Genomic DNA, 23,741 nt, shown 5'->3' with positions numbered 1-23,741 from the left:
TGATGCCTGTTTACTTGTTTTGATGTCTGTCTCCCCCCTTATACACTGTGAGCCCTTTGTAAGCAGGGATTGTCTCTATTTGTTATTGAATTGTACTTTCCAAGGGCTTAGTACAGTGCTCTGCACACAGTAAGCGCTCATTAAATACAATTCAATGAATGAATGATGAAGTTCTGGGAGTGGATACAAGCAAATTAGGTTGTCACAGTCCCTGACCCACGTGGGGCTCACAGTCTTCATTTTCATTTTACAGATGAGGGAACTGAGCCCTAGAGAAGGCAAGTGACTTGGCCGAGGCCTCACTGCGGACAGGCAGCGGAGCCAGGATTAGCACCGTGGCGCAGTGGGAAGAGCGCGGGCCTGGGAGTCAGAGGTCATGGGTTCAAATCCCAGCTCTGACACTTGCCAGCTGTGTGACTTGGGACAAGTCACTTCACTTCTCTGTGCCTCAGTTCCCTCATCTGTAAAATGGGGATTAAGACTGTAAGCCCCATGTGGGACAACCTGATCACCTTATATCTAACCCAGCACTTGAACAGTGCTTGGCATATAGTGAGCACTTAACCAATATCATCATCATTATTCTATGATTCTATTTATCTATTTTGATGGTATTGATGCCTGACTTCTTGTTTTGTTTTGTCGTCTATCTCCCCCGATTAGACTGTGAGCCCGTTGTTGGGCAGGGATTGTCTATCTGTTGCCCAATTGTACATTCCAAGCATTTAGTCCAGTGCAAGCACTAAGTAAATACGATTGAATGAATGAATGCTTTGTACATAGTAAGCACTTAACAAATGCCATCATCATTATTATTATTATTATTGATTGACCACCCCTGCCCCCCCCAGCGGCTGACCTACCTGCGCCCTCCAGAGCTCATCGCGCTCGTGGGCCACGCGCCAATGGGTGTCACCCATCATGGCGATGAGCAGGTTGAGCATGAGCAGGGCGGCGATGACGGCGAAGGCGGAGTAGACCAGGTAGTACATGAACGGCAGGTCCACGTCATAGTTGGCCGGCCCATCGATGATGGTCAGGAAGAGCTCGAAGGTGCTGAACAGCGCCATGGAGTAGTTGGAGAAATGGCCCAGTTTACTGGGATTCTCTGTCTGGAAGATGACGTAGAAGGCTGCCCGGACCGGGGGGGAAAGGAGGGGGAGAGGGCAGCTATGGAAATCCAGTGTGACCTCAGACGTCCCGTAGGGGTGGGGCTTTGGCAAGGAGGAGCGGGTGGGCAGCCTGTGAACGCTAAGCTCACTGTGGGCAGGGGACACATCCGTTTCCTATTGTATTCGTCTCTCCCAAACTCTTAGTCCAGTACTTTCCACCCGGCAGGCACTCAAGAAATGCAATCGGATGCCTTGATTGAACGACTGCGGGATCCGCTCCTGCGGTGGTCAGAGTTCTAGTTCTCTGTTGCCAAATTGTAACAGTAATAATAATAATAATGTTGGTATTTGTTAAGCGCTTACTAAGTGCAGAGCACTGTTCTAAGTGCTGGGGTAGATACAGGGTAATAAGGTTGTCCCACGTGAAGCTCACAATCTTAATCCCCATTTTACAGATGAGGGAACTGAGGCACCGAGAAGTTAAGTGACCTGCACAAAGTCACACAGTTGACAGGTGGTGGATCCAGGATTAGAACCCATGACCTCTGTCTCCTAAGCCCATGCTCTTTCCACTGAGCCACGCTGCTTCAAGGGTGCTGCTTCAAGTGCTTGTACATTCCAAGCGATTAGCACAGTGCTCTGCACATAGTAAGCACTCAATAAATACTACTGAATGAATGAGTTCTGGTTTATGAGGCTCCTTGGGCCCCGGAACAAGTGGAAAGAAACACACACACACACAAAACACACACACACAACACACACACACACATGTGTACTGTGCCATGTCTGCTGGGTGACCTTGGGCAAGTCATTTAATTTCTCTGGGCCTCTGTTACCACATCTGTAAAATAGGGATTAAGATTGTGAGCCCCATGTGGGACAGGGACTGTGTCCAACCTGATTAGCTTGAATCTACCCCGGTGCTTAGAATAGTGCCTGACACATAGTAAGCGCTTAGCAAATACCGTCATCATCGTTGTCGGGTGGTAGACAGAGCACCCATGGTCTCCTAAAAGCCAGGGCTCACTGGGGTAGCCCCAGGAAAGTCTATTGGCCATCAGAGAATCCTCAAATCTTCAAAGAGGCTGGTACTGGGATAACCCAAGGCCTTCTCCCCCCCCCCCCCGACACCCTTGCAGTATCTCAATCTCGTCTATCTTGCTGCCAAAACCTTGCCACTTCCTCCCCCAGGCCTGGAACTCCCTCTCCGTTCATACCTGACAGTCCACCACTCTTCTCTCCTTCAAAACCTTCAAAACCCTCCTAAAATCGTTTCTCATGGCCTAGTGGATAGAACACGGGCTTGGGAGGCAGGAAGTCATGGGTTCTAGTCCCAGCTCCAACACTTATCTGCTGTGTGACCTCAGGCAAGTCACTTCACTTCTCTGGGCCTCAGTTCCCTCATCTGCAAAATGGGGATTGAGACTGTGAGCCCCACATGAGATAGATGAGAGATTCTCCACCCAATTTGCTTGTCTCCACCCCAGTGCTTAGTAGAGTATCTGGCACATAGTAAGCGCTTAAGAAATATTCAATCAAATCCAATACCATAATAATAATTATTATTATTATGTCTAAGAGGCTTTCTATGACAGCCTTCATTTCCCCTATCCATACTTCCCTCTATTATCTATGGACTTGGCTATGTACCCTTTAATCAATCAATCAGTGGAATTTATGGAATGCTTAATGTTTGCAGAGCACTGTACTAAGCATTTGGGAGAGTACAATACAAATCACGTTCCACAGCATACAGTCTACAGGGAGCACTTTGATACTGGCCCGGCCATACGGCACTCAAGTACACATATTTATACTTTACTATTTCCCCTATCTGTAATTTTAATGTCTGTCTATACAATGTAAGTTTCTTGTGGGCAGGGATCATGTCTACCACTTCTACTGTACTATACTTTCCCAAACACTAAGTGCAGTAAATACACGCAGTAAATGTTCCATAAATTCCACTGGTTGATTGTTGGATGGAGGGCTGGAGCTGAGCTGGATTTGGGCAGGGAGTGTAAGCTGTCTTTGGACAGGCCGTGTTTCTCAAGCACTCAGTGGCAGTGACCCAATAAAGAACTCTGTATTGATTGACTGACTGAGTGGTGGTTTAATTGGCATAAGCCTGAGGGGCAGAAATCAGCGGTGCAGATTCAGTCATTCATTCAATCATTCAATCATATTGACGGAGCGCTTACTACGTGCAGAGCACTGTACTAAGTGCTTGGGAGAGTTCAATATAACAATAAATAAACACATTCCCTGCCCACAACGAGCTAAAAGTCTAGAGTACCAAATTGGGTAACGTGAGGCCCTTCAACACGCTCATCCGATTTTAGATGACGTGCAGGAGGGAGGATGGGCTGAGGGGAACAATCGATGGACTCTGACCCTCCCCTCTCACCCCGTCCCACTCCCCAAACTCTGCCCCAATCATGACTGGGGGGTAACTGCAAAACCTGGGCTCTACCCTTCTGGTGCGACCAGTGCCTGGCCTGCCCCTCGTCTGGGGAGAATGAAAGTCCGGGAGGGGACAACACCCTCTGAGTAATCTGTCAGAACACCGTGGACTGAGCTGAGTTAACATGTGGGGTCGGGAAGGCTGGCACTGTCCTGGGCACTGCCAGGCTGGCCCAGCCTCTCTGCTCTCCTCCCCTCGGGGGCCCTCTTACCCGAGGCGAAGCCCAGGATCACCACAGCCATCAGCCAACAGAACCGCATCAGATCCCCAAAGATGATCTGAGGGGGCAGGGAAAGGGGGCACAAGAAGGATGAGAGAGTCAGTGCCCACAGCCCAGGGCCTTCATCCCTCCCCCGACCGTGGGACAGGGGAGTGTGGACTATCATTTCTAAGGTCCTGTAGCCACCTCCTTTCCCCGCTTTTTCCCCTTTAGTCTCCCTTACTCCACCCCTGGGGACTCTTTCCCCACACTGGCTGGCGGGGTGAGGGGAGGGGGCTCATACCTTCTGGATCATGATGGTGAAGGGGCCCAGCATCTGGGAGCCGCGGGCAAAGTACATGACGTTGCACCAGCCCAGCACCAGGGCACAGGCCAAGGGCACCACCTCGCCGTCCATGTTGGTCAGACGCATGACCAGTGTCCCCAGGATCATGCATGCGAATGTGATGCTGGCAGTGGTGGCCGAGGGAGGAAGAGGAGAAGGAGCCAAGGACACATGGCAAACACAGTTCAGAACCTCTCCAGCCACAGGGGATGGGGAGAAGAGGAAAAAGAGGAGGAGGAGGAGGATGCAGGAAGAAGAGGAGGGGAGGGGAGGCTGGGAAGATGGGCAGGAAGATGAGGATAAAGGAGGAAAGGATGGGGAAGACGCGGGGAGAAGGAAGGAGGGGAAGACACTCACATGATGGCGTGGAAAGGCCCCCCAAGAATGGTCTGTCCAAAGTAGCGGGTCACTCCCACCCTAAAGATGTCCGGGATCTGCTGGGGACAGACTGATGTTACTGACCATGGCCAACGAGGCCACGTGGATTCGGAGTCCGGCCTGGGATTAAGGGAGTGGGAGGGTGCTGTTCAAAGAAACAGGTTCCCAGATGACTCCACCTCTCTTCCCCGGTACCCTCCTTCCACCCTCACCTCCAGTAGCAGAATGGCCACGGCCCCGACCACGGTCAGCAGCTCCCCCACCAGCCGGACGGCATCTGAGGGCGTCTCGTACGACTCCTGGCGAGGAACATCCAAGTCATGGAGAGAGTAGGGGGTGACAGGCTCTCAGCTGGGGGACCCAGAGTGACAGGGCTGGGGGCGGGGGGGGGGTGCTCTCCTTCCTCCTCTCCACCACCTCCCATAGCTCCTCCTGACCCTAATGTAGGACAGCTTTGGACAGTGGGAGAAATATTGGCCTAGACATTTGGATGGTTCCCAAATCTCCCTCTCCAGCCCAGACCTCTCTCCTGCTCTGCAGTCTCGATTTCTTCTTCAGGACATTTCTACTTGGATGCCCCACGACACCTCACCCTTAACATGTCCAAAACCGAACCTCTCATCGTCCCACCGAAACTCTGTCCTCCCCCATGGCTTTCCCATAGCTGTAGGCAGCACTACCTTCCTCTTTGCCTCACAAGCCTATCAACTTGGTGTTATCCTCTGTTCAGCTCTCTCATTCAATCCAGATATTCAATCTGTCACCAAATCCTGTCAGTTCAAGCTTTGCAATGTCACTAAAATCCACCCCTTTTTCTTCAAACTGCTACCTTGTTAGTCCAACACTTATTCTATCCCAGCTTGATGACTGCATCAGCCTCCTCACTGACCTCCCTCTCGCCCATATTTCCCCACTCCTCAAGAACCTCCAGTGGCTGTCCATCCACCTCTGCATCAGGAGAAACTCCTCCCCATCCACTTTAAAGCCCTCAATCCCCTTGCCCCCTCCTACCTTACCTCACTGCTCTCCTACTCCAATCCAGCCCTTACGCTTTGCTCTCTAGTGCCAACCTACTCACTGTACTTCCATCTCATTTTTCTTGTAGCTGACCTCTCGCCTACGTCCTGCCTCTGTCCCGGAACGCCTTCCCTCTTCATATCTGACGAAGCTCACTTTCCCCACCTTCAAAGCTTTATTGAAGGCCCATCTCCTCCAAGAGGCCTTCCCTGACTAAGCCCTCATTTCCTCTTCTCCCACTCCCTACTGCAAGGCCCTGGAACTTGGGTTTGCTCCCTCTATTCATCACCCGCTGAGCCCTACAGCACTTACATACATATCTGCTATTTATTTATTTATAATAATGTTTGTCTCCCTCTCTAGGCTGCAAGCTTGTTGTGGGAAGGGAACGTATGTACCAACTCAATTGTACTGCACTCTCCCTGTAAATACAGTGCTTTGCACACAGTAAGCGCTCAATAAATATGATTGATTGATTGATTGATTGTGTGTGTGGGTATATCTGTCCCCAGGGCTACATGGCTCCCTCTTCAGCTCCTCCGCCCCTCTGGGCTCTGTGTCCACCCCCTGGCCTCCTTCCACCCCCGGCCATCTACCCAGCAAGCTCCCACGCCCTGACCTCCCTCCTCCTGGCCTCCCTCCCACCACCCCCTGCCGGGTTGCAGCACCTGCAGCAGCTTCTGCACGGCGACGGTGGTGTCGCGGTCCCCGGTGCAGTTGCCGGACCTCGGTTTCAGCGGGCGGTAGATGCAGCACATGGTGAAGCAGATCATGTAGAGGACGTAGATGGCACCAAGCAGGTAGAAGTAAGGGCGGCCGAACCTCTTCCACTTGAGACTCACCAGTTCCTTCACCGGGGTCTGGTCCAGGATCTGGCGGGCCTGGCCAGGGAGGGACGGCGAGGGGACACATGGGTCACTTACTGGTGGGGATCAGCTGGGACTTGTCAGAAAGCCAGAAGGGACGGCGGTCAGTCAGTTAATCTGTCAATCGTGTTTATTGAGCACTTACTGTGTGCAGAACACTGTAGTTCGATTAGACTGTAAGCCCCTCAGTGGGCAGGGACTGTCTCTGTTGCCGATTTGTACATTCCAAGCGCTTAGTACAGTGCTCTGCACATAGTAAGCGCTCAATAAATACTATTGAATGAATGAATGAATGTAGTAAGCCCTTAGGAGAGGGTTCTAATTCCAGCTCCGCCATTTGTCTGCTGTGTGACCTTGGGCAATTCACTTAATTTCACTATGTCTCAATTCACTATGTCTCAATTACCTAAAATAGGGATTATTACTGTGAGCCCCATGGGGGACATGAACTGTGTCCAACCCGAATTGCTTGTATAATAATGCTGGCATTTGTTATGCACTTACTATGCGCAAAGCACTGTTCTAAGTGCTGGGGAGATACAAGGTAATCAGGTTGTCCCACGTGGGGGGTCACAGTCTTAATCCTCATTTTACAGATGAGAGAACTGAGGCACAGAGAAGTTAAATGACTTGCCCAAAGTCACACAGCTGACAAGTGGTGGAGCGGGGATTAGAACCCATGACCATATCCAGCCCAGCACTTAGTTCAATGCTTGGCACATTGTAAGCGCTTAACAAATACCATAAGTATTACAATACAACAATTAACAGACATATTCGCTGCCCACATGAGCTTACAGTCCAGAGGGGGAAACAGGCATTAATATAAATAAATTACAGATGCAGACATTAAAATAAATGTCAGATATAAGTGCTGGGGTTGAGGGTGGGGTGACTATCAAGATCTTAAAGGGTACAGATCCAGGGGTGGCTCAAGACACCGGGACTGGGATGGAGGGTAGGGGAGGAAGCCTAGGGCACCACAGGGGGAGAATCCAGGGCACCCAGGGGCAGTCCGGGGCACTTTGGTGGTAGAGTCCGGGGGGACCAGAGGAGGCCCAGGACACCGGGTTCGGGGGGAGAGTCCAGGAAGGATGACCCAAGATGACCCTGGACACTGTTGGGGGAGAGTTCAGGACCCCACTCTTGGGAGGGGAGGAAGCCATTCCCATCCCACTCCACTCCTGTTCTCTCCCGCTCTCTGGTTGCGGTGGGTGCCTTCCCTGTCGTCCCCCCCAACCCCACAAAACGAACCTCTCGCTTCTTCGTGGAAACCACCAGCTCCAGGAAAGGCAGCTCCTCCCCCCATGAGTCGATCTCGGTCAGGTCGTAGAGGGTGGAGGTCAGTGGGCCGAACGACCACTGGACATGCTTCCTCTTCTGCATCAGGTGCTGGAACATCTGATGGGGGGGTCAGCAGGAAGGAAGGGGTCTCTAACCATCCCCAAGGCTGGGAAGTGGTCAGCAAGGATGGGTGGGGACCCCAAGGGCCCCCTTTGAAAATAATAATAGTATTTGTTAAGTGCTTACTATGTGCCAGGCACTGTACTAAGTGCTGAGTTTGATACAAGCAAATGGGGCTGGACAAAGACCCTGTCTCAAATGAGGCTCACACTCTTAATCCCCATTTTCCAGGTGAGGTAACTGAGGCTCAGAGAAGTGAAGGGACTTGCCCAAAGTCATACAGCAGATAAGTAGCAGAGCCAGGATTAGAACCTATGACCTTCTGACTCTCAGGCCTGTGCTCAATCCACTACACCATGTGCGAGGATGTGAGAGGCGGGGTTGGGTGGATGGCTCACCACGGTGTTGCCCTCGACACCCGCCAGTTTGAAGGGGGTGAGGCCCTGGTGGTTGGGGATGAGTTCGAGGGGCTGCAGGCCAACCCCCTGTTTCTCGTAGGACAGCAGCAGGTTGTACATCTGGCAGGCAAAAGTCTTGTTGGGCTGCAGAACTAGGATATGGAGCACGGTGTTTCCTGGGGGACAAGGGAAAAACTGAGCTCATTTTGCCCACACACACCCAGCCCCTCTTCCCCGGCCCATCCCCCACCCCAACAGACCTCTAGCTGTTCCCATTCCCTGGGCTCTGGTGGTTCCCCCTCCTCCCCCTGTCCCCCAGACCCTCAGACCCTCAGTCCCCAGTGCCCTCGGACCCTGGTGTGGCTGCTCACCCAGGGAGTCCTGGGCCCGGATGTCAGCTCCACGTTCGAGGATCAGCCGCACGATCTCCTCACTGCCCACGCAAGCTGCGAAGGACAGAGGATGCTCCCCTGGGGGGCCAGGGATGGGTGGTCAGCCCCGGGGAGGGGGCATGACCAGGGGGAGGGGAGGGCACTGAGGAGGAGGGCAGGGAGGACGATGGGAGGAGGAGCAGGTGAGTGGAGGGAGGAGGGAGGAGGAGGTGAGTAAAGGAGTCGGGAGGAAGTGTGGGAGGGGGAGTGGATGGCAAGGAGGACGGTGCAGTGAACAGTGTGAGGATGGTGTGGAGAGTGGCAGGGAGGATGGTGGGGAGGAGGGAGATGGGGGAGAAAGAGTGGGAGGGGGAGTGGGCGGGAGAGAGAATGGTGCGGAGAATGGTGTGAGGATGGTGGGGAGGATGGTGTGGAAATTGCCAGGAAGGATAGTGCAAAGAGTGGCAGGGAGGTTGGTGGGGACGATGGTGAGAGGAGGTGAGGAGGAGGAGCAGCTGAGTGGAGGGAGGGTCTGAGCAGGGGAGAAGGAGGAGGGAGGATGAGGAGCAGGTGAGCAAAGTGGTGGGGGGGCGGGAGATGGGGAGAAAAAGAGGGAGGGGGAGTGGACCGAAGGGAGGATGGTGAGGAGAATGGCGTGGAGGCCGGTGGGGAGGAGGACAGCGGCGGGGAGGATGGTGGAGGGGAGGATGGAGGGGAGGAGGATGTTGGGAAGGAGGCCGGCGGTGGGGAGGATGGTGCAGAGAGTGGCAGGGAGGACGGAGGCAGGGAGGATGGTGGAGGGGAGGATGGAGGGGAGGAGGACATTGGGAAGGAGGCTGGCGGTGGGGAGGATGGTGTAGAGAGTGCCAGGGAGGACGGCGATGGGGAGGATGGAGGGGAGGAGGACATTAGGGAGGAGGCCAGTGGTGGGAAGGATGGTACGGAGACTGGTAGGGAGGATGGAGGCGGGAAGGATGGCGGTGGGGAGGATGGATGGGACGAGGACATTAGGGACCAGCAGTGGGAAGGATGGTACCGAGAGTGACAGGGTGGCCAGTGGGGAGGATGGTGAGGAGAGTGGCAGGTGGAGGCTGGTGGGGAGGATTGTGCGGAGAGTAGTCAAGGGAGGCCAGGGCGGGGCGGGGTGGAGGACCCTCACCGAAATAGATGAGGTTGTGCGGGCTCCGGCGGAAGGCGTAGCCGGTGGCTCGGGCAGAGACGTGGGCCCCGCGGGCCAGCAGGGCACGCACCAGGGGCCCATTCTGGTTCACGGCAGCCACGTGCAGAGCCGTCTGACCTGTGACCCCCCCACAGACAGACCGACTGACCAGATGGACAGGCGGGCCTCAGGGAAGACCGTGGGTTTTCCAGGCCGCGCCCAGCCCCAAGGCAGCCCTGAGTAACTCCCACCACCCAGCCTCCTCCAGACCTACTGCCAACCCACCTCTCCAGCATAACATTAGTAATAATAACAATAATAATAATTGTGGTATTTGTTAAGCGCTTACTAGGTGCCAGGCACTTTACTAAGCACTGGAGTGGACACAAGCAAATCATGTTGGACACAGTCCCTGTCTCATTCATTCATTCATTCAATAGTATTTATTGAGCGCTTACTATGTGCAGAGCACTGTACTAAGCGCTTGGGATGAACAAGTCGGCAACAGATAGAGACAGTCCTTGCCGTTTGATGGGCTTACAGTCTAATCGGGGGAGACGGACAGACAAGAACAATGGCAATAAATAGAGTCAAGGGAAGAACATCTTGTAAAAACAATGGCAACTAAATAGAATCAAGGCAATGTACAATTCATTAACAAAATAAATAGGGTAACGAAAATATATACAGTTGAGCGGACGAGTACAGTGCTGTGGGGATGGGAAGGGAGAGGTGGAGGAGCGGAGGGAAAAGCGGAAAAAGAGGGTTTAGCTGCGGAGAGGTAAAGGGGGGATGGCAGAGGGAGTAGAGGGAGAAGAGGAGCTCAGTCTGGGAAGGCCTCTTGGAGGAGGTGAGTTTTAAGTAGGGTTTTGAAGAGGGAAAGAGAATCAGTTTAGCAGAGGTGAGGAGGGAGGGCGTTCCGGGACCACAGGAGGACGTGACCCGGGGTCGACGGCGGGATAGGTGAGACCGAGGGACGGTGAGGAGGTGGGCGGCAGAGGAGCGGAGTGTGCGGGGTGGGTGGTAGAAAGAGAGAAGGGAGGAGAGGTAGGAAGGGGCAAGGTGATGGAGAGCCTCGAAGCCTAGAGTGAGGGGTTTTTGTTTGGAGTGGAGGTCGACAGGCAACCACTGGAGTTGTTTAAGAAGGGGAGTGACATGCCCAGATCGTTTCTGCAGGAAGATGAGCCGGGCAGCGGAGTGAAGAATAGACCGGAGCGGGGCGAGAGAGGAGGAAGGGAGGTCAGAGAGAAGGCTGACACAGTAGTCTAGCCGGGATATAACGAGAGCCCGTAACAGTAAGGTAGCCGTTTGGGTGGAGAGGAAAGGGCGGATCTTGGCGATATTGTAGAGGTGAAACCGGCCCGTCTTGGTAACGGATAGGACGTGTGGGGTGAACGAGAGAGACGAGTCAAGGATGACACCGAGATTGCGGGCCTGCGGGACGGGAAGGATGGTCGTGGCATCCACGGTGATGGAGAAGTCTGGGAGAGGACCGGGTTTGGGAGGGAAGATGAGGAGCTCGGTCTCGCTCATGTTGAGTTTTAGGTGGCGGGCCATCATCCAGGTGGAGACGTCCCAGAGGCGGGAGGAGATGCGAGCCCGAAGGGAGGGGGAGAGGACGGGGCGGAGATGTAGATCTGCATGTCATCTGCGTAGAGATGGTAGTCGAAGCCGTGAGAGCGAATGAGTTCACCAAGGGAGTGAGTGTAAATGGAGAACAGAAGAGGGCCAAGAACTGACCCTTGAAGAACTCCAACAGTTAAAGGATGGGAGGGGCAGGAGGCTCCAGCGAAGGAGACCGAGAATGACCGGCCAGAGAGGTGAGAGGAGAACCGGGAGAGGACGGAGTCCGTGAAGCCAAGGTGAGATAAGGTATGGAGGAGGAGGGGATGGTCGACAGGGTCAAAGGCAGCAGAGAGGTCAAGGAGGATTAGAATGGAGTAGGAGCCATTGGATCTGGCAAGAAGGAGGTCACGGGTGACCTTAGAGAGAGCAGTCTCGGTAGAGTGGAGGGGACGGAAGCCAGATTGGAGGGGGTCTAGGAGAGAATGGGAGTTAAGGAATTCTAGGCATCGATTGTAGACGCTCGTTCTAAGATTTTGGAAAGGAAGGGTAGTAGGGAGATAGGACGATAACTGGAGGGGGAAGTGGGGTCAAGAGCGGGTTTTTTTAGGATGGGGGAGACATGGGCATGTTTGAAGGCAGAGGGAAGGAGCCCTTGGAGATTGAGTGGTTAAAAATAGAAGTTAAGGAAGGGAGGAGGGCAGGGGCGATGGTTTTAAGAAGGTGAGAGGGAATGGGGTCCGAGGCGCAGGTGGAGGGGGTGGCACTTGCGAGGAGGGAGGAGATCTCCTCTGAGGATACTGCAGGGAAGGATGGAAAGTAGGGGAAGGGGTTGGTAGGGGGAGGGGAGAGGTGGAGGGGTGACTTTGGGGAGCTCAGACCTGATCGTGTTGATTTTCGTGAGGAAATAGGTGGCCAGATCATTGGGGGTGAGAGATGGGGGAGGGGGAGGAACAGGGGGCCTAAGGAGAGAGTTAAAGGTCCGGAACAGTGGGCGGGGGTGACGGGCATGGGTGTCGATGAGGGAGGAGAAGAAGCTTTGCCTGGCGGAGGAGAGGCCAGAGTTAAGGCAGGAAAGGATAAATTTGAAGCTCATATGGGGCTCACAGTCTCAATCCCCATTTTACAGATGAGGGAAGTGAGGCAAAGAGAAGTGAAGTGACTTGCCCAAGTTCTCACAGCAGACATATGGTAGAGCTGGAATTAGAACCCAGGTCCTTCTGATTCCCAGGCCCGGGCTCTACTCACAGTGCCATGTGGCTTTTCACTAAGGGAAGCAGCGTGGCTCAGTGGAAAGAGCTCGGTCTTGGGAGTCAGAGGTCATGGGTTCTAAACCCGGCTCTGCCGCTTGTTATCCGTGTGACTTTGGGCAAGTCACTTAGCTTCTCTGTGCCTCAGTTACCTCATCTATAAAAATGGGGATGAAGACTGCGAGCCCTACGTGGGACAACCTGATTACCTTGAGTCTATCCCAGCGCTTAGAACAGTGCTTGGCACATAATAATAATAATGTTGGCATTTGTTAAGTGCTTACTATGTGCAGAGCACTGTTCTAAGCGCTGGGGTAGATACAGGGTCATCAGGTTGTCCCACGTGAGGCTCACAGTCTTAATCCCCATTTTCCAGATGAGGGAACTGAGGCACAGAGAAGTGAAGTGACTCACCCACAGTCACACAGCTGACAAGTGGCAGAGTCAGGATTCGAACCCATGACCTCTGATTTCCAAGTCTGTGTTCTTTCCACTGAGCCACGCTAACAAATACCAACATTATTATTATTATTACTAACAGTGGCATTTGTTTAGCCGTTACTGTGTGCCCAAGTACTGTGCTAAATGCTACTGCAAGTACAAGATAGACCCAGCAGGTTCACTCCTTGTCCCACACAGTATTCACCTTCAGAGGGGGCTGGAGAACAGGTTTTTAATCCCCATTTTATAAATGTAGAAACTGAGACCCAGAGAAGTGAAGTGACTTGCCCCAGGTGGAACAGCAAGCAAGTGGCACCGAACCTAGGTCTCCTGATTCCTCAGCCCATGCTCTTTCCATTAGGCCACCCTACTTCTCAGTCTACTCCAGCACACAGGATTTACATGTTCTTGACTCCTTTCCCTGTCCCTTCTACCCCAAGTCTGTTAAACCCATCTGGCATTTATCCATTGATTTACACCCATGCTCAGAAGTGAACTTGTACACCTGCAAACACACACATAATCAGGCTGGTCTAGTGGGTAGATCATGGGCCTGGGAATCAGGAGGACCTGGGTTCTAAACCCAGCTCTGCCATTTGTCTGCTATGTGACCTGGAACAAGTCACTTCACTACTCTGTGCCTCAGTTACCTCATCTGGAAATGGGGATTGAGACTGAGCCCCGTGGGGGACAGGGACTGTGTTCAACCCGATTTGCTTGTATCCACTAGTAATATTTGCTTGTAAGCTTGCATTTGCTGAGTACAGTGCCTGGGCACATAGAAAGTACTTAACAAATACCATTATTATTATTTTTATGATTCATGTTTGCACATACACACATACTCTCACCTAAGTGCAAACACATAATCAGTACTGCAAACACATGTTCACTAAGATACGCACATACTTTGCCCATGCGGGCACCCTCACCTGCATACAGGTCAGAGGTCATGGGCTCCGTGACCAGGTCCGGGGCGGCGTCCATGATGACCTTGGCAGCCTCCAGGTTGTCATAGAGCGCCGCCACGTGCAGGGCCGTCTCCCCCAGAGCCCCTGTGGCAGGAGGGTGGGGGCAGAGGAGGGAGGCTCAGGGTTTGGCGGGGGGGCCAGTGGTGGGCCACAATGGGGGGAGGGGTAGGAGGGTCCCTGAAACTTTCATGCCATATTTCCCCACTCCTCAAGACCCTCTAATGGCTGTCCATCCCCCTCAGCAAATAGAAACTCCTCACCATTGACTTTAAAGCCGTTCATCCCTTTGCCCCCTCCTACCTCACCTCGCTACTCTCCTACTCCAACCCAGCCCGCACACTTTCTCCTCAAATGCCAACCTGATCACTTTGCCTTGATCTCGTCTATCTTTCTGCCAACCTCGCGCCCATGTCCTACCTTTGGCCTGGAACGTCCTCCCTTCTCCAAACCGACAGACAATTACTCTCTCCCCCTTCAAAGTCTTACTGAAAGTGCATCTAATAATAATCATTATTATGGTATTTGCCCAATGCTGACTGTGTGCCAGGCACTATACTAAGTGCTGGGGTGGATATAAGCGAATTGGGTTGGATACAGTTTCTGTCCCATGTGGGGCTCAGTCTCAATCCTCATTTTACAGATGAGGTAACTAAGGCACAGAGAAGTCAGGTGACTTCCCCAAGGTCACACAGCAGACAAGGGCAGAGTCAGGATTAGAACCCATGATCTTCTGACTCCCAGGTCCGTGCTCTATCCACTATGCCAGACCTTCCCTGACTAAGCCCTCCTTTCCTCCTCCTCTCCCTTCTGCGTTGTCCTGACCTGCTTCTTTCATTCATCCCCGCCTTCCAGCCCCACAGCACTTACGTCCATATCCATCATTTATTTATTTCTATTAAATGTCTGCCTCCTACTCTAGATTGTGAGCTCGCTGTGGGCAGGGAATGTGTCTGTTTACTGTTATATTGTACTCTCCCAAATGCTCAGTACAGTGCTCTGCATAAAATAAGATCTCAATAAATACAATTGAATGAATGCATGGGTGAGGATAGGAGGGTCCCTGTGGCGGGAAGGGTGAGAGGAGTGTTAGGAGGTGGTGCACGGTACGGGGAGAGGTCAGAGCTGAGCCCAGATCTCCCCATCTCCATCCTCAGGTCCAGACTCCATCTCAGAGCAGAGGGCAGAAGACCAGCTGGGTGGGGAGGCCACCCAAGGGCCCAGGCCTCGGGCACGGCTGGCCGGAGTTGAGCCAGTGGGCTCCATGGCCCAGGGGCAGCCCCCTCCCCCAGGGCCCTGCCCAAGAATGCGCTCACCTCTCTGGCGCAGGTCACAAGTGCTGTCCAGCAGCAGCTTCCTGAGGGCGGGCAGACTGTTCTCCTTGGCAGCCTGCAGCAGCGGAGACTCCCAAATCCTGCAGCCAGAGGGATAAGTACGCACACTTGCATGCCATGGCCCCTCAGCCCCACACCTCCCGTGCTCCCAGCCCATCGCCCCCCCAGCTCGGTGTCCCACCCACTCCCGAGATGCCCTGCTCCAGGCCCCTGGCCCTCATCCTCTTTCCTCCCTGGTCCTCTGTGCCAATTTAGTCCTTGTGCCCCACAGCCCCATGACCTTCCAGCCCCTAACCTCCCGGGCCCTTCATCCAGTGCCCCTCAGCTCCATGCCCCATCCAAGCCCCCCACCCCCAGGGCCCTTGACCCTCGTTTCCCCCGGCACCACCCAGCCCCTGTGACCCCCATCCAAGTCCACCTTGCCCCTCTTTCCAGGTCTCCTGAAGTAGCCCCCCAGCCCTCAGGAGAGGATCAGTCAATAGTATTTATTGAATGTTTTCTGGGTGCAGAGCACTGTACTAAGCACTTGGAGAATACAATATAATAGTTGTAAAAGGTTAAATGAGGGTTGAGACTGTAAGCCCCACGTGGGACAAGGACTGTGGCCAACCTGATTTGCTTGTATCCACCCAGAGCTCAGGAGACTGCCTGGCACACATTAAGTGCTTAACAAAACCACAATTATTATTATTAACAATATAAAAGACAGATTCCCTACCCACAGCAAGCTTATAGTATAAAGGGGAGGCAGACATTAATAGAAATAAATACATGACAGATGTGGGCATAAGTTCTGCGGGGCTGGAAGGGGGAAAGGATAAAGGGAGCAAGTCAGGGTGACCAAAAGGGAGTTGAAGAAAAGGAAACGAGGGTAGAGAATGTGTGTAAGGTGGAGGGTAGGGAGAATTCAAATTCTTCCTCCAGCTCAGATGGGGAGACTGAGGCCCATGCTCCGGTCAGTGGCAACCTGACTGGGGTCCCGGACTTCTGGCACCTTCTACCCCAGCCAGGATGAACAGGGAGTCAGAGTCAATGAGACCCACCAGAGCACCCCACCCTGGGGTCCTCCTCCCGGAGAGCTGTGGGCCAGGAGGAGGAAGAGGAGGATGGGCAGGAGGAGGACTGATGGGAAGACAGATGGGAAGATGGGCAGGGGAGGATCCAGGGGAGAAGGGAGGAGGGGGGAACGGGAAGGAGCGGGAAACGGGAGGGGAGAAGGGAGGAAGATGAGGAGAAGTCTGAGGAGAAGGAATGTTCCTCTCTGATCCTGGATAGTTTCTCCACCCCCGGCGGCTTCAAGCAAAACAAGCCTGTGCCAGGCTGAGACACGTAATTACAGGGGCTCTGCCGGGCGGCTCTGATGGCAGACACATCTTTCTTCCCCCCCATTCATTCATTCAATAGCATTTATTGAGCGCTTACTATATGCAGAACACTGTACTAAGTGCTTGGAATGTACAATTCGGCAACAGATAGACACAATCTCTGCCCAATAATGGGCTCACAGTCTAAATGGGGAGAGACAGACAACAAAGCAAAACAGAACAAAACAAAACGGAACAAAACAAAACAAAAAGAACAGCATCAAGATAAATAGAATCACGGAGATATACACCTCATTAACAAAATAAATAGGGTAATAATATATACAAATATGCACAGTACTGAGGGGAGGGGAAGGAGGAAGAGCGGAGGATGGGGCGGTGTGGGGGGGAGAGGAGGAGCAGAGGGAAAGGGGGGACTCAGTCTGGGAAGGCTTCCTGGAGGAGGTGAGCTCTCAGTAGGGCTTTGAAGGGGTATGAGAGTTAGTTTGGTGGAGGTGAGAAGGGAGGGCATTCCAGGACAGCGGTACGACGTGGGCCAGGGGTCGACGGTGGGACAGGCGCGATCGGGGGATGGTGAGGTGGTGAGCGGCAGAGGAGCGGAGCGTATGGGGTGGGCAGTAGAAAGAGAGAAGGGAGGTGAGGTAGGAGGGGGCAAGGGGATGGAGAGCTTTGAAGCCAAGAGTGAGGAGTTTTTGTTTCGTGAGGAGGTCGATGGACAACCACTGGAGGTTTTTGAGGAGGGGAGTGACATGCCCAGAGCGTTTCTATAGGAAGATGATCCTGGCAGTGGAGTGAAGAATAGACTGGAGTGGGGAGAGACGGGAGGAAGGGAGATCAGAGAGGAGGCTGACACAATAATCCAGCTGGGATATTATGAGAGCTTGTACCAGCACGGTAGCCGTTTGGATGGAAAGGAAAGGGCGGATCTTGGCGATGTTGTGAAGGTGAGACCGGCAGGTGTTGGTGATGGATTGGATGTGTGGGGTGAATGAGAAAGCAGAGTTGAGGCCCACAACACCCCTACTTCCACGTCCCCCCTCAAAATCATTCGATGGTATATGAGTGCATACTGTAATAATAATAGAATAGAACAATAATAATAAAAATAGAAGCAGCCTGGCTTAGTGGAAAGAACACAGGCTTGGGAGGCAGAGGACATGGGTTCTAATCCTGACTCCACCATTTGTCTTTTGTGTGACCTTGGGCAAGCCATTTAACTTCTCTGTGCCTCAGTGACCTCATCTGTAAAATGGGGATGAAGATTGTGACCCCCACGTGGGACAACCTGATTACCTTGTATCTACCCCAGCGCTTAGAACGGTGCTTGGCACATAGTAAGTGCTTAACAAATACCATCAGTATTAATACTGTATGCAGAAAACTCAGCACCCCTCCTTCCCACGTCCCCCTTCCCCATCACCTCCCCTTGCCCCCCAGCCCCCTGGGGGTATGAGCTGGTCAAGGAGGGCAGGGGAAAGTTGAGGGGAGCTGGGGGATGGGGATTCGCTGTCATCAGACAGGGAGCGGGGGCCCCCCTGCCCTTTCTCCCCTTTCATGAGAAGGGCAGAGAAACACTGTGGTCTCAGGTGCCTGGGTTCCTGCCCTCCGACCCCCCGCCCCTTCCTCCAGTTGGCCTTCTGGGAGCACCTCTTGTTTCAGGGATGGAGAAACTGAGGCACAGGATTGCAAGTGGTGTTCTCTCCTTCCTGGGCAGGATTAGAGGTTTAGGGGAGACTCCAGTTCCTGCCCTCGGTTCCTCCACCCATGCTCCAGACTCTGTAGTGGCAAGAGTTGGGGTGAAACTTCTGTCCGTCCTGGGCCTCTCATGTACCCCCCAATCCCTGTTCCTGGGCCCCTCCCTCCCGTGGGCCTCCTGGTCCTCCCCAAAGCCTCAACAAACACTGCTTGGCTGAGGTCAACCCCACAGGGCAGGGGTCAGCTCGGCCCAACCCCCACCCTCCCAGCTCCCCAGACGACTGTCTCTAGCTGCCCCCAAATCAGGTGTTTTGCACTCGAGGGCGGGGATCCCACCCCTCCCCAGCTGGATCCTCTCCAGCTCAGAAATTACGGCTGGAAACCAGCTTCACTGGGTAGCCGGGCCCCAGAGCAGAGGCTCTCCCGGGCACAGGCAGAAATGCTGGACTCCCCACATCCCAAGGGCAGCAGCCAAGACCCTCCAAAAGAAATCCCCAGGGGTGAAGCCAAGGCCCCCTCGTCTCCTCCACCATTCTCCTGAGAAGCAAAGGCCCTGACCTCCTTCCCCTTCCAGAAGGGTGGAGTTAAGACCCTCCCGCTCTCGACCCTGCCAGCATCCTGAAGCTTAGACCAGTATTCCTCCTTCATCAGCTCGGTCCAGTATCAGAGCACAGTCCCGTCTCAGCCAGAAACCCTGAATATCACTGCATATCACTGCACACCACTGCATTCCATGATATGCTTCTGCATGCCACTGAGCACCAGTGCATGCCACTAAACACTACTGGACACTCTGCATTTCACATTTCAATGCGTGCCACTCAGTGCCATTGTGTATGTCGGTGCCGCTGCACGTTGCTGTGTGCCACTGCATGTCACTGTACACCCACTACTGCACAGCACTGCATGCCACTGAATGCCTCTGCATTCCATTGTGTCACTACATGCCACTGCATGCTGTTGCATGCCACTTTCTTCCCACCCGCTTTTTGACCTCCACACTTGTTAGATATGACTAACCTCTCCTCCCCCAACCCCTGCTCCTCCTTCTCCCCGTTTTCCTCCTCTCTTCCTCCTCCTTCTCCTCTTCCTCTCTCCTCCTTCTTCTCCTCCTCCTCCTCCCCCTTCTTCTCCTCCTCCTCCTCCCCCTTCTTCTCCTCCTCTCTCCCTAGTCTCCCACCATGAAGCAGAGAGTAGAACTACCCTCCAGACAAAGCCCCCCGCACCCAAGGACTCCAAGGACCTCCCCAAAGCCTCAACAAACACTGCTTGGATGAGGTCAATCCCATGGGGCAGGGAGCAGCTCCGCCCAACCCCCACCCTCCCAGCTCCCAGGGACAAGGAGCAGATGGGAGGGGTAGGTAGAAGGAGGAAAGAAAGGAAGGAAGGAAGGGAAGGAGGAAGGAAAAGCTCATCTGTGGTTCATTAATTCGTCTTTCTAGTATTTGGAGAGGATTCTCTAGGTGCTGAGGGGGGTGGGGGCTGATCTGGGTGAGAAGGCATGGCGTAGTGGATAGAAATATGAGCCTGGAAATCAGAAGGTCATGGGTTCTAATCCTCCACTTGTCTGCTGTGTGAGCTTGGGCAAGTCACTTCATTGCTCTGGGGCTTCGGTTCCCTCATCTGTAAAATGGGGATTAAGACCGTAAACCCCACGTGGGACAACCTGACAACCCTGGATGTACCCCAGCACTTAGAACAGTGCTTGGCACATAGTAAGCGCTTGACAAATACCATCATCATTATTATTATTGTTGTTAGAGGGGGAAGGAAGAGAGGAGGACAGAGAGAGTCCCTGGAAGCCAAGGGAGGCGGAAGAGACAGTAGGGAGAGGGAAGCAGGGTGAAGGGAGGGAGAGAGGAGAGGAAGAGGAGAGAGAGGAGATGAGAGGGAAGAGGAGAGAGAGGAGAGGAGAGGAGATGAAAGGAGAGGAGAGACCTACTTTTTGTGCTGCAGCAGGCTGGCCTCCTCCACATGCTGGGCCCAGGTCTTCTGACCCTGCAGCCAGGAGCCGACCAGCCCCCACAGCATGGCCCAGGGACCCTTCCCCTCCCGCAGAGAGCCCCCCATCCCTGCCTGGGCCCCAGACCCGGCAGCACTCCAGTCCTCAGTGGCTGCCTGAGGTGTGGTCAGTGGAGAGGAGCCTGGAAGAGGGGAAATCCGGCTCCCTGGCACTCTTCCGCTCCCCTCCAGACCTCCACCCGAAGCCCCCCACTCTCTGCTCTCTGAGCAAGCCCGTCTTCCCACCCCTCTGTAGCCGGACTGCAGCCGGGCACTCTGCGGGCTGGGAGGGAGTTTACCTGTCCGGCTCAGGAGGGAAGGAGGAGCCAGAAGCCTTTAAAGGGTCCGGGCTGGGGTGGCTGAGCCGCCCTGCCCCTCAGCTGGGGCGATCGGGGCAGTCTGGGGCGGGGCTGGGGCAGTAGCAGGGCATGGGGCGGGTGGGGGCCCCTCTGTTTCTGGGAACCTCCAAAGGGGGGAGAAGGGCTTTGAGGAGGGGCCTCAGGCAGACTGAGAGGGCAGAGGGCAGCCAAGGTCACCCATCAGGGAGATCAGAGAAGGGGCAGGATGAAGGAAAGCTGACCCCTAGGCCAGGTGACCCCTCTCCCCCACCAGGATATAGGGGAGGGGATGGAGCCGGGGGTCCTGCTGGGGGAAATTCAGTCTAGACCAGGGAGGGGGGACACTAGGTTATGGGGCGTGGGCTCCAAAGAGAGCCTACCTGACGCCTGCCCCTTCCCCCTCCTTCTGGGGGGCAGAAACCTAATAATAATAATGATGTTGGTATTTGTTAAGCACTTACTATGTGCAGAGCACTGTTCTAAGCACTGGGGTAGACACAGGGGAATCAGGTTGTCCCACATGGGGCTCACAGTCTTAATCCCCATTTTACAGATGATGTAACTGAGGCACGGAGAAGTTAAGTGACTTGCCCACAGTCACACAGCTGACAAGTGGCAGAGCCGGGAGTCGAACCCATGACCTCTGACTCCAAAGCCTGTGCTCTTTCCATTGAGCCACGCTGCTTCACCTGGGGCCAGGAGGTGAAAAAATTAGATTTTGGAGGACATTTCTGTGGGAGTCAAAGGCTTTACATATTGTGGGAAAAAGGGGGAATTCTAGGGAGAGAGATGGAGGAGGGGGAGAGGCAACGGGAAGGGGAAAGGAGAGAAGAAGAGGGAGGGGATAGAGGAGGAGGTAGAAGAGGCGAAAGGGAAAGGCCGATGATGAAGAGTGAGATGGGATGATTAAAAGAGGAGGGGGAGAGAGCAGAGAGAGGTAAGGGAGGTAGAGGAGAGGCAGAGACAGAGAGACAGGGAAGAGAGAGAGAGAGATGTCGAGAGAAAGAAGGGCAGAAACAGAGAGACGGGAATGAGAGGAGATGCAGAGACATAAGAGAGGCAGAGACAGAGAGACGGAGGGTAGGAGAGACACAGGCCGAGACACAGAAAAGCTGAGAAAAGGCAGAGATAGAGACAGAGACAGAGGCTGACCCAGGGAGAAGTGGGGAGAGAGTCAAAAACAGAGATGAGAGTGAGATGCAGAGGCAGAGGAATGGTAGAGGCAGAGACGGAGGGACAGAGGCAGAGAGATGGGGGAGGAGAGACAGAGCACTTATTATGTGCCAGATACTGTACTAAGCGCTGGGGTAGATACATGCTAATCAGTCTCTGAATTAAGGTCTGTCTCCCTTTAGACTATAAGCTCACTGTGGGTAGGGAATGGTTATATCTTTTATTAGTCTATTGTACTCTCCCAAACTCTTAGTACAGTGTTCTGCACGCAGTAAGCACTCTTGTTTATTGTAGCAGCGTAGCTTAGTGGAAAGAGCATGGGCTTGGGAATCAGAGGATGAAGGTTCTAATTCTGGCTTGGCCACTTGTCTGCTGTGTGACCTTAGTCAAGCTGCTTAACTTCTCAATGCCTGTTACCTGTAAAATGGGGATTAAGACTGTGAGGCCCACATGGGACAACCTGATTATCTTGTATCTACCCCAGCGCTTAGAACAGAGCTTGGCACATAGTAAGCGCTTAACAAATACCATCATGATTATTATTATTATTTTTGTCCTCTCTCAGGTGCTTAGTACAGTACTCTGCACACAGTAAGCGCTCAATAAATACGACTGAATGAATGAAGCAGAGAGGCCGGGGAGGAGAAGTGAGTAAGTGTCCGTGTCCTCAGATATCCAGATAGCAGGAGGAAGCTGACCAGTCACAAAGGTGTGAGTTGGTTCCGCTCTGCTGGGGGCCTAGGGCCGCCGGGGGTGGCAGGGGGGTGGCAGGAGGCGAGGGGGAGGGGGCCGGAGGAGATGGAGCGGGCGATAGGAAGGCGCAGGGGTAAGATGGGACGATAAGGTGGGAGCCTCGAGCGGTTCGCAGGCAGCCGCTGAGGAAACACGAGGCTCATAACAGGCCCCTTCCACCGCTCCTTTCCCGCTCCTTAGGCCTGGGGCGGGGGGCGAGCCAAGTGGGCTCCCCGGAGGAGGGGCCAGCACGGGGGCAGCGAGGGCTCGGGAATGGGGGGAGAGGGGGGACGGGCCGGGGGCAGCAGGTGAGACCCGGTCAGGGCTGCTCGTGCTTGGTGGGGGGTGCCCCCGCGACCGGCCGGGTTCATTGAGGTCACCCAAGACATCACTGCCCGCCACCCGAGCACCCCTCCCCTCCAAACCTGTCTACTGGGTGACCTTGGGAAAGTCACTTCACTCCTCTGAGCCTCGGTCACCTCATCTGGAAAATGGGGGTTGATTCTGGGAGCCCCCACACAGGACAGGGACTGGGTCTAATTTGGTTTGCTTGTTTCCACCCCAGCACTTAGTATAGTTCCTGGGACATATAAGTGCCTTACAAATATGTGGATTTTCTTAAAAATAATAATAATAATTATGGTATTTGTTAAGTGCTTACTATGTGCCAGGCACTGTATTAAGTGTTAGGGTGAATACAAGCAAATCTGTCCCACTTGGGGCTCACAGTCTCAATCCTCATTTTACAGATGAGGGAACTGAGGCACAGAATAGGCAAGTGACTTGCCCAAGGCCACACAGCAGACAAGTGGCAGAGCTGGGATGAGAACCCACGACCTTCTGACTCCCAGGCCTGGGCTCTGTCCAATGTGGGACAGGAGCTGTGTCCAGTCTTATTATCTTTGGGAAGCAGCCTGGTGAAGTGGATCAAGCACAGACTTGGGAGTCAGAAGGTCATAGGTTTTAATCCCGCCTCCACCACGTGTCTGCTGTGTGGCCTTCAGTAAATCACTTCACTTCTCCAGGCCTCAGTGACCTCATCTATAAAATGGGGAATAAGACCATGATCCCTGTGCGGGACAGGGGCTGTGTCCAACCCAACTTGCTTGTATCCACCCCAGCACTTAGCACAGTGCCTTAGTACATTAAATACCATCATGGCTATTATTATTATTATCTTTAGATGCACAGCCTGAGGAGCCAG

The 23,741-nt window shown here is 53.8% G+C and overlaps 1 protein-coding gene across 1 annotated transcript in view; it reads right to left on the bottom strand.

Annotated features, from left to right (window-relative positions):
* Positions 1–20,363, bottom strand: part of TRPV5 (transient receptor potential cation channel subfamily V member 5) — a 28,373-nt gene extending 8,010 nt beyond the window's left edge. Inside the window, exons 1-13 of the mRNA XM_029057913.1 lie at positions 20,236–20,363; positions 15,256–15,353; positions 13,904–14,026; positions 9,718–9,855; positions 8,559–8,657; positions 8,188–8,363; positions 7,640–7,786; positions 6,188–6,400; positions 4,715–4,801; positions 4,482–4,558; positions 4,083–4,248; positions 3,791–3,857; positions 864–1,132 (exon numbers count right to left, since the gene is read on the bottom strand). Of these exons, the coding sequence (XP_028913746.1) occupies positions 864–1,132; positions 3,791–3,857; positions 4,083–4,248; positions 4,482–4,558; positions 4,715–4,801; positions 6,188–6,400; positions 7,640–7,786; positions 8,188–8,363; positions 8,559–8,657; positions 9,718–9,855; positions 13,904–14,026; positions 15,256–15,353; positions 20,236–20,363 (1,788 nt within the window). The remainder of the gene's footprint in view (positions 1–863; positions 1,133–3,790; positions 3,858–4,082; positions 4,249–4,481; positions 4,559–4,714; positions 4,802–6,187; positions 6,401–7,639; positions 7,787–8,187; positions 8,364–8,558; positions 8,658–9,717; positions 9,856–13,903; positions 14,027–15,255; positions 15,354–20,235) is intronic.
* Positions 20,364–23,741: the final 3,378 nt, after the last annotated feature.

This window comes from Ornithorhynchus anatinus, chromosome 2 (assembly GCF_004115215.2).
Source record: "Ornithorhynchus anatinus isolate Pmale09 chromosome 2, mOrnAna1.pri.v4, whole genome shotgun sequence".
NCBI lineage: Eukaryota > Metazoa > Chordata > Mammalia > Monotremata > Ornithorhynchidae > Ornithorhynchus > Ornithorhynchus anatinus.
The sequence above is the reverse complement of the archived record's forward strand: the minus strand, read 5'-3'. Positions and strand labels throughout refer to the sequence as shown.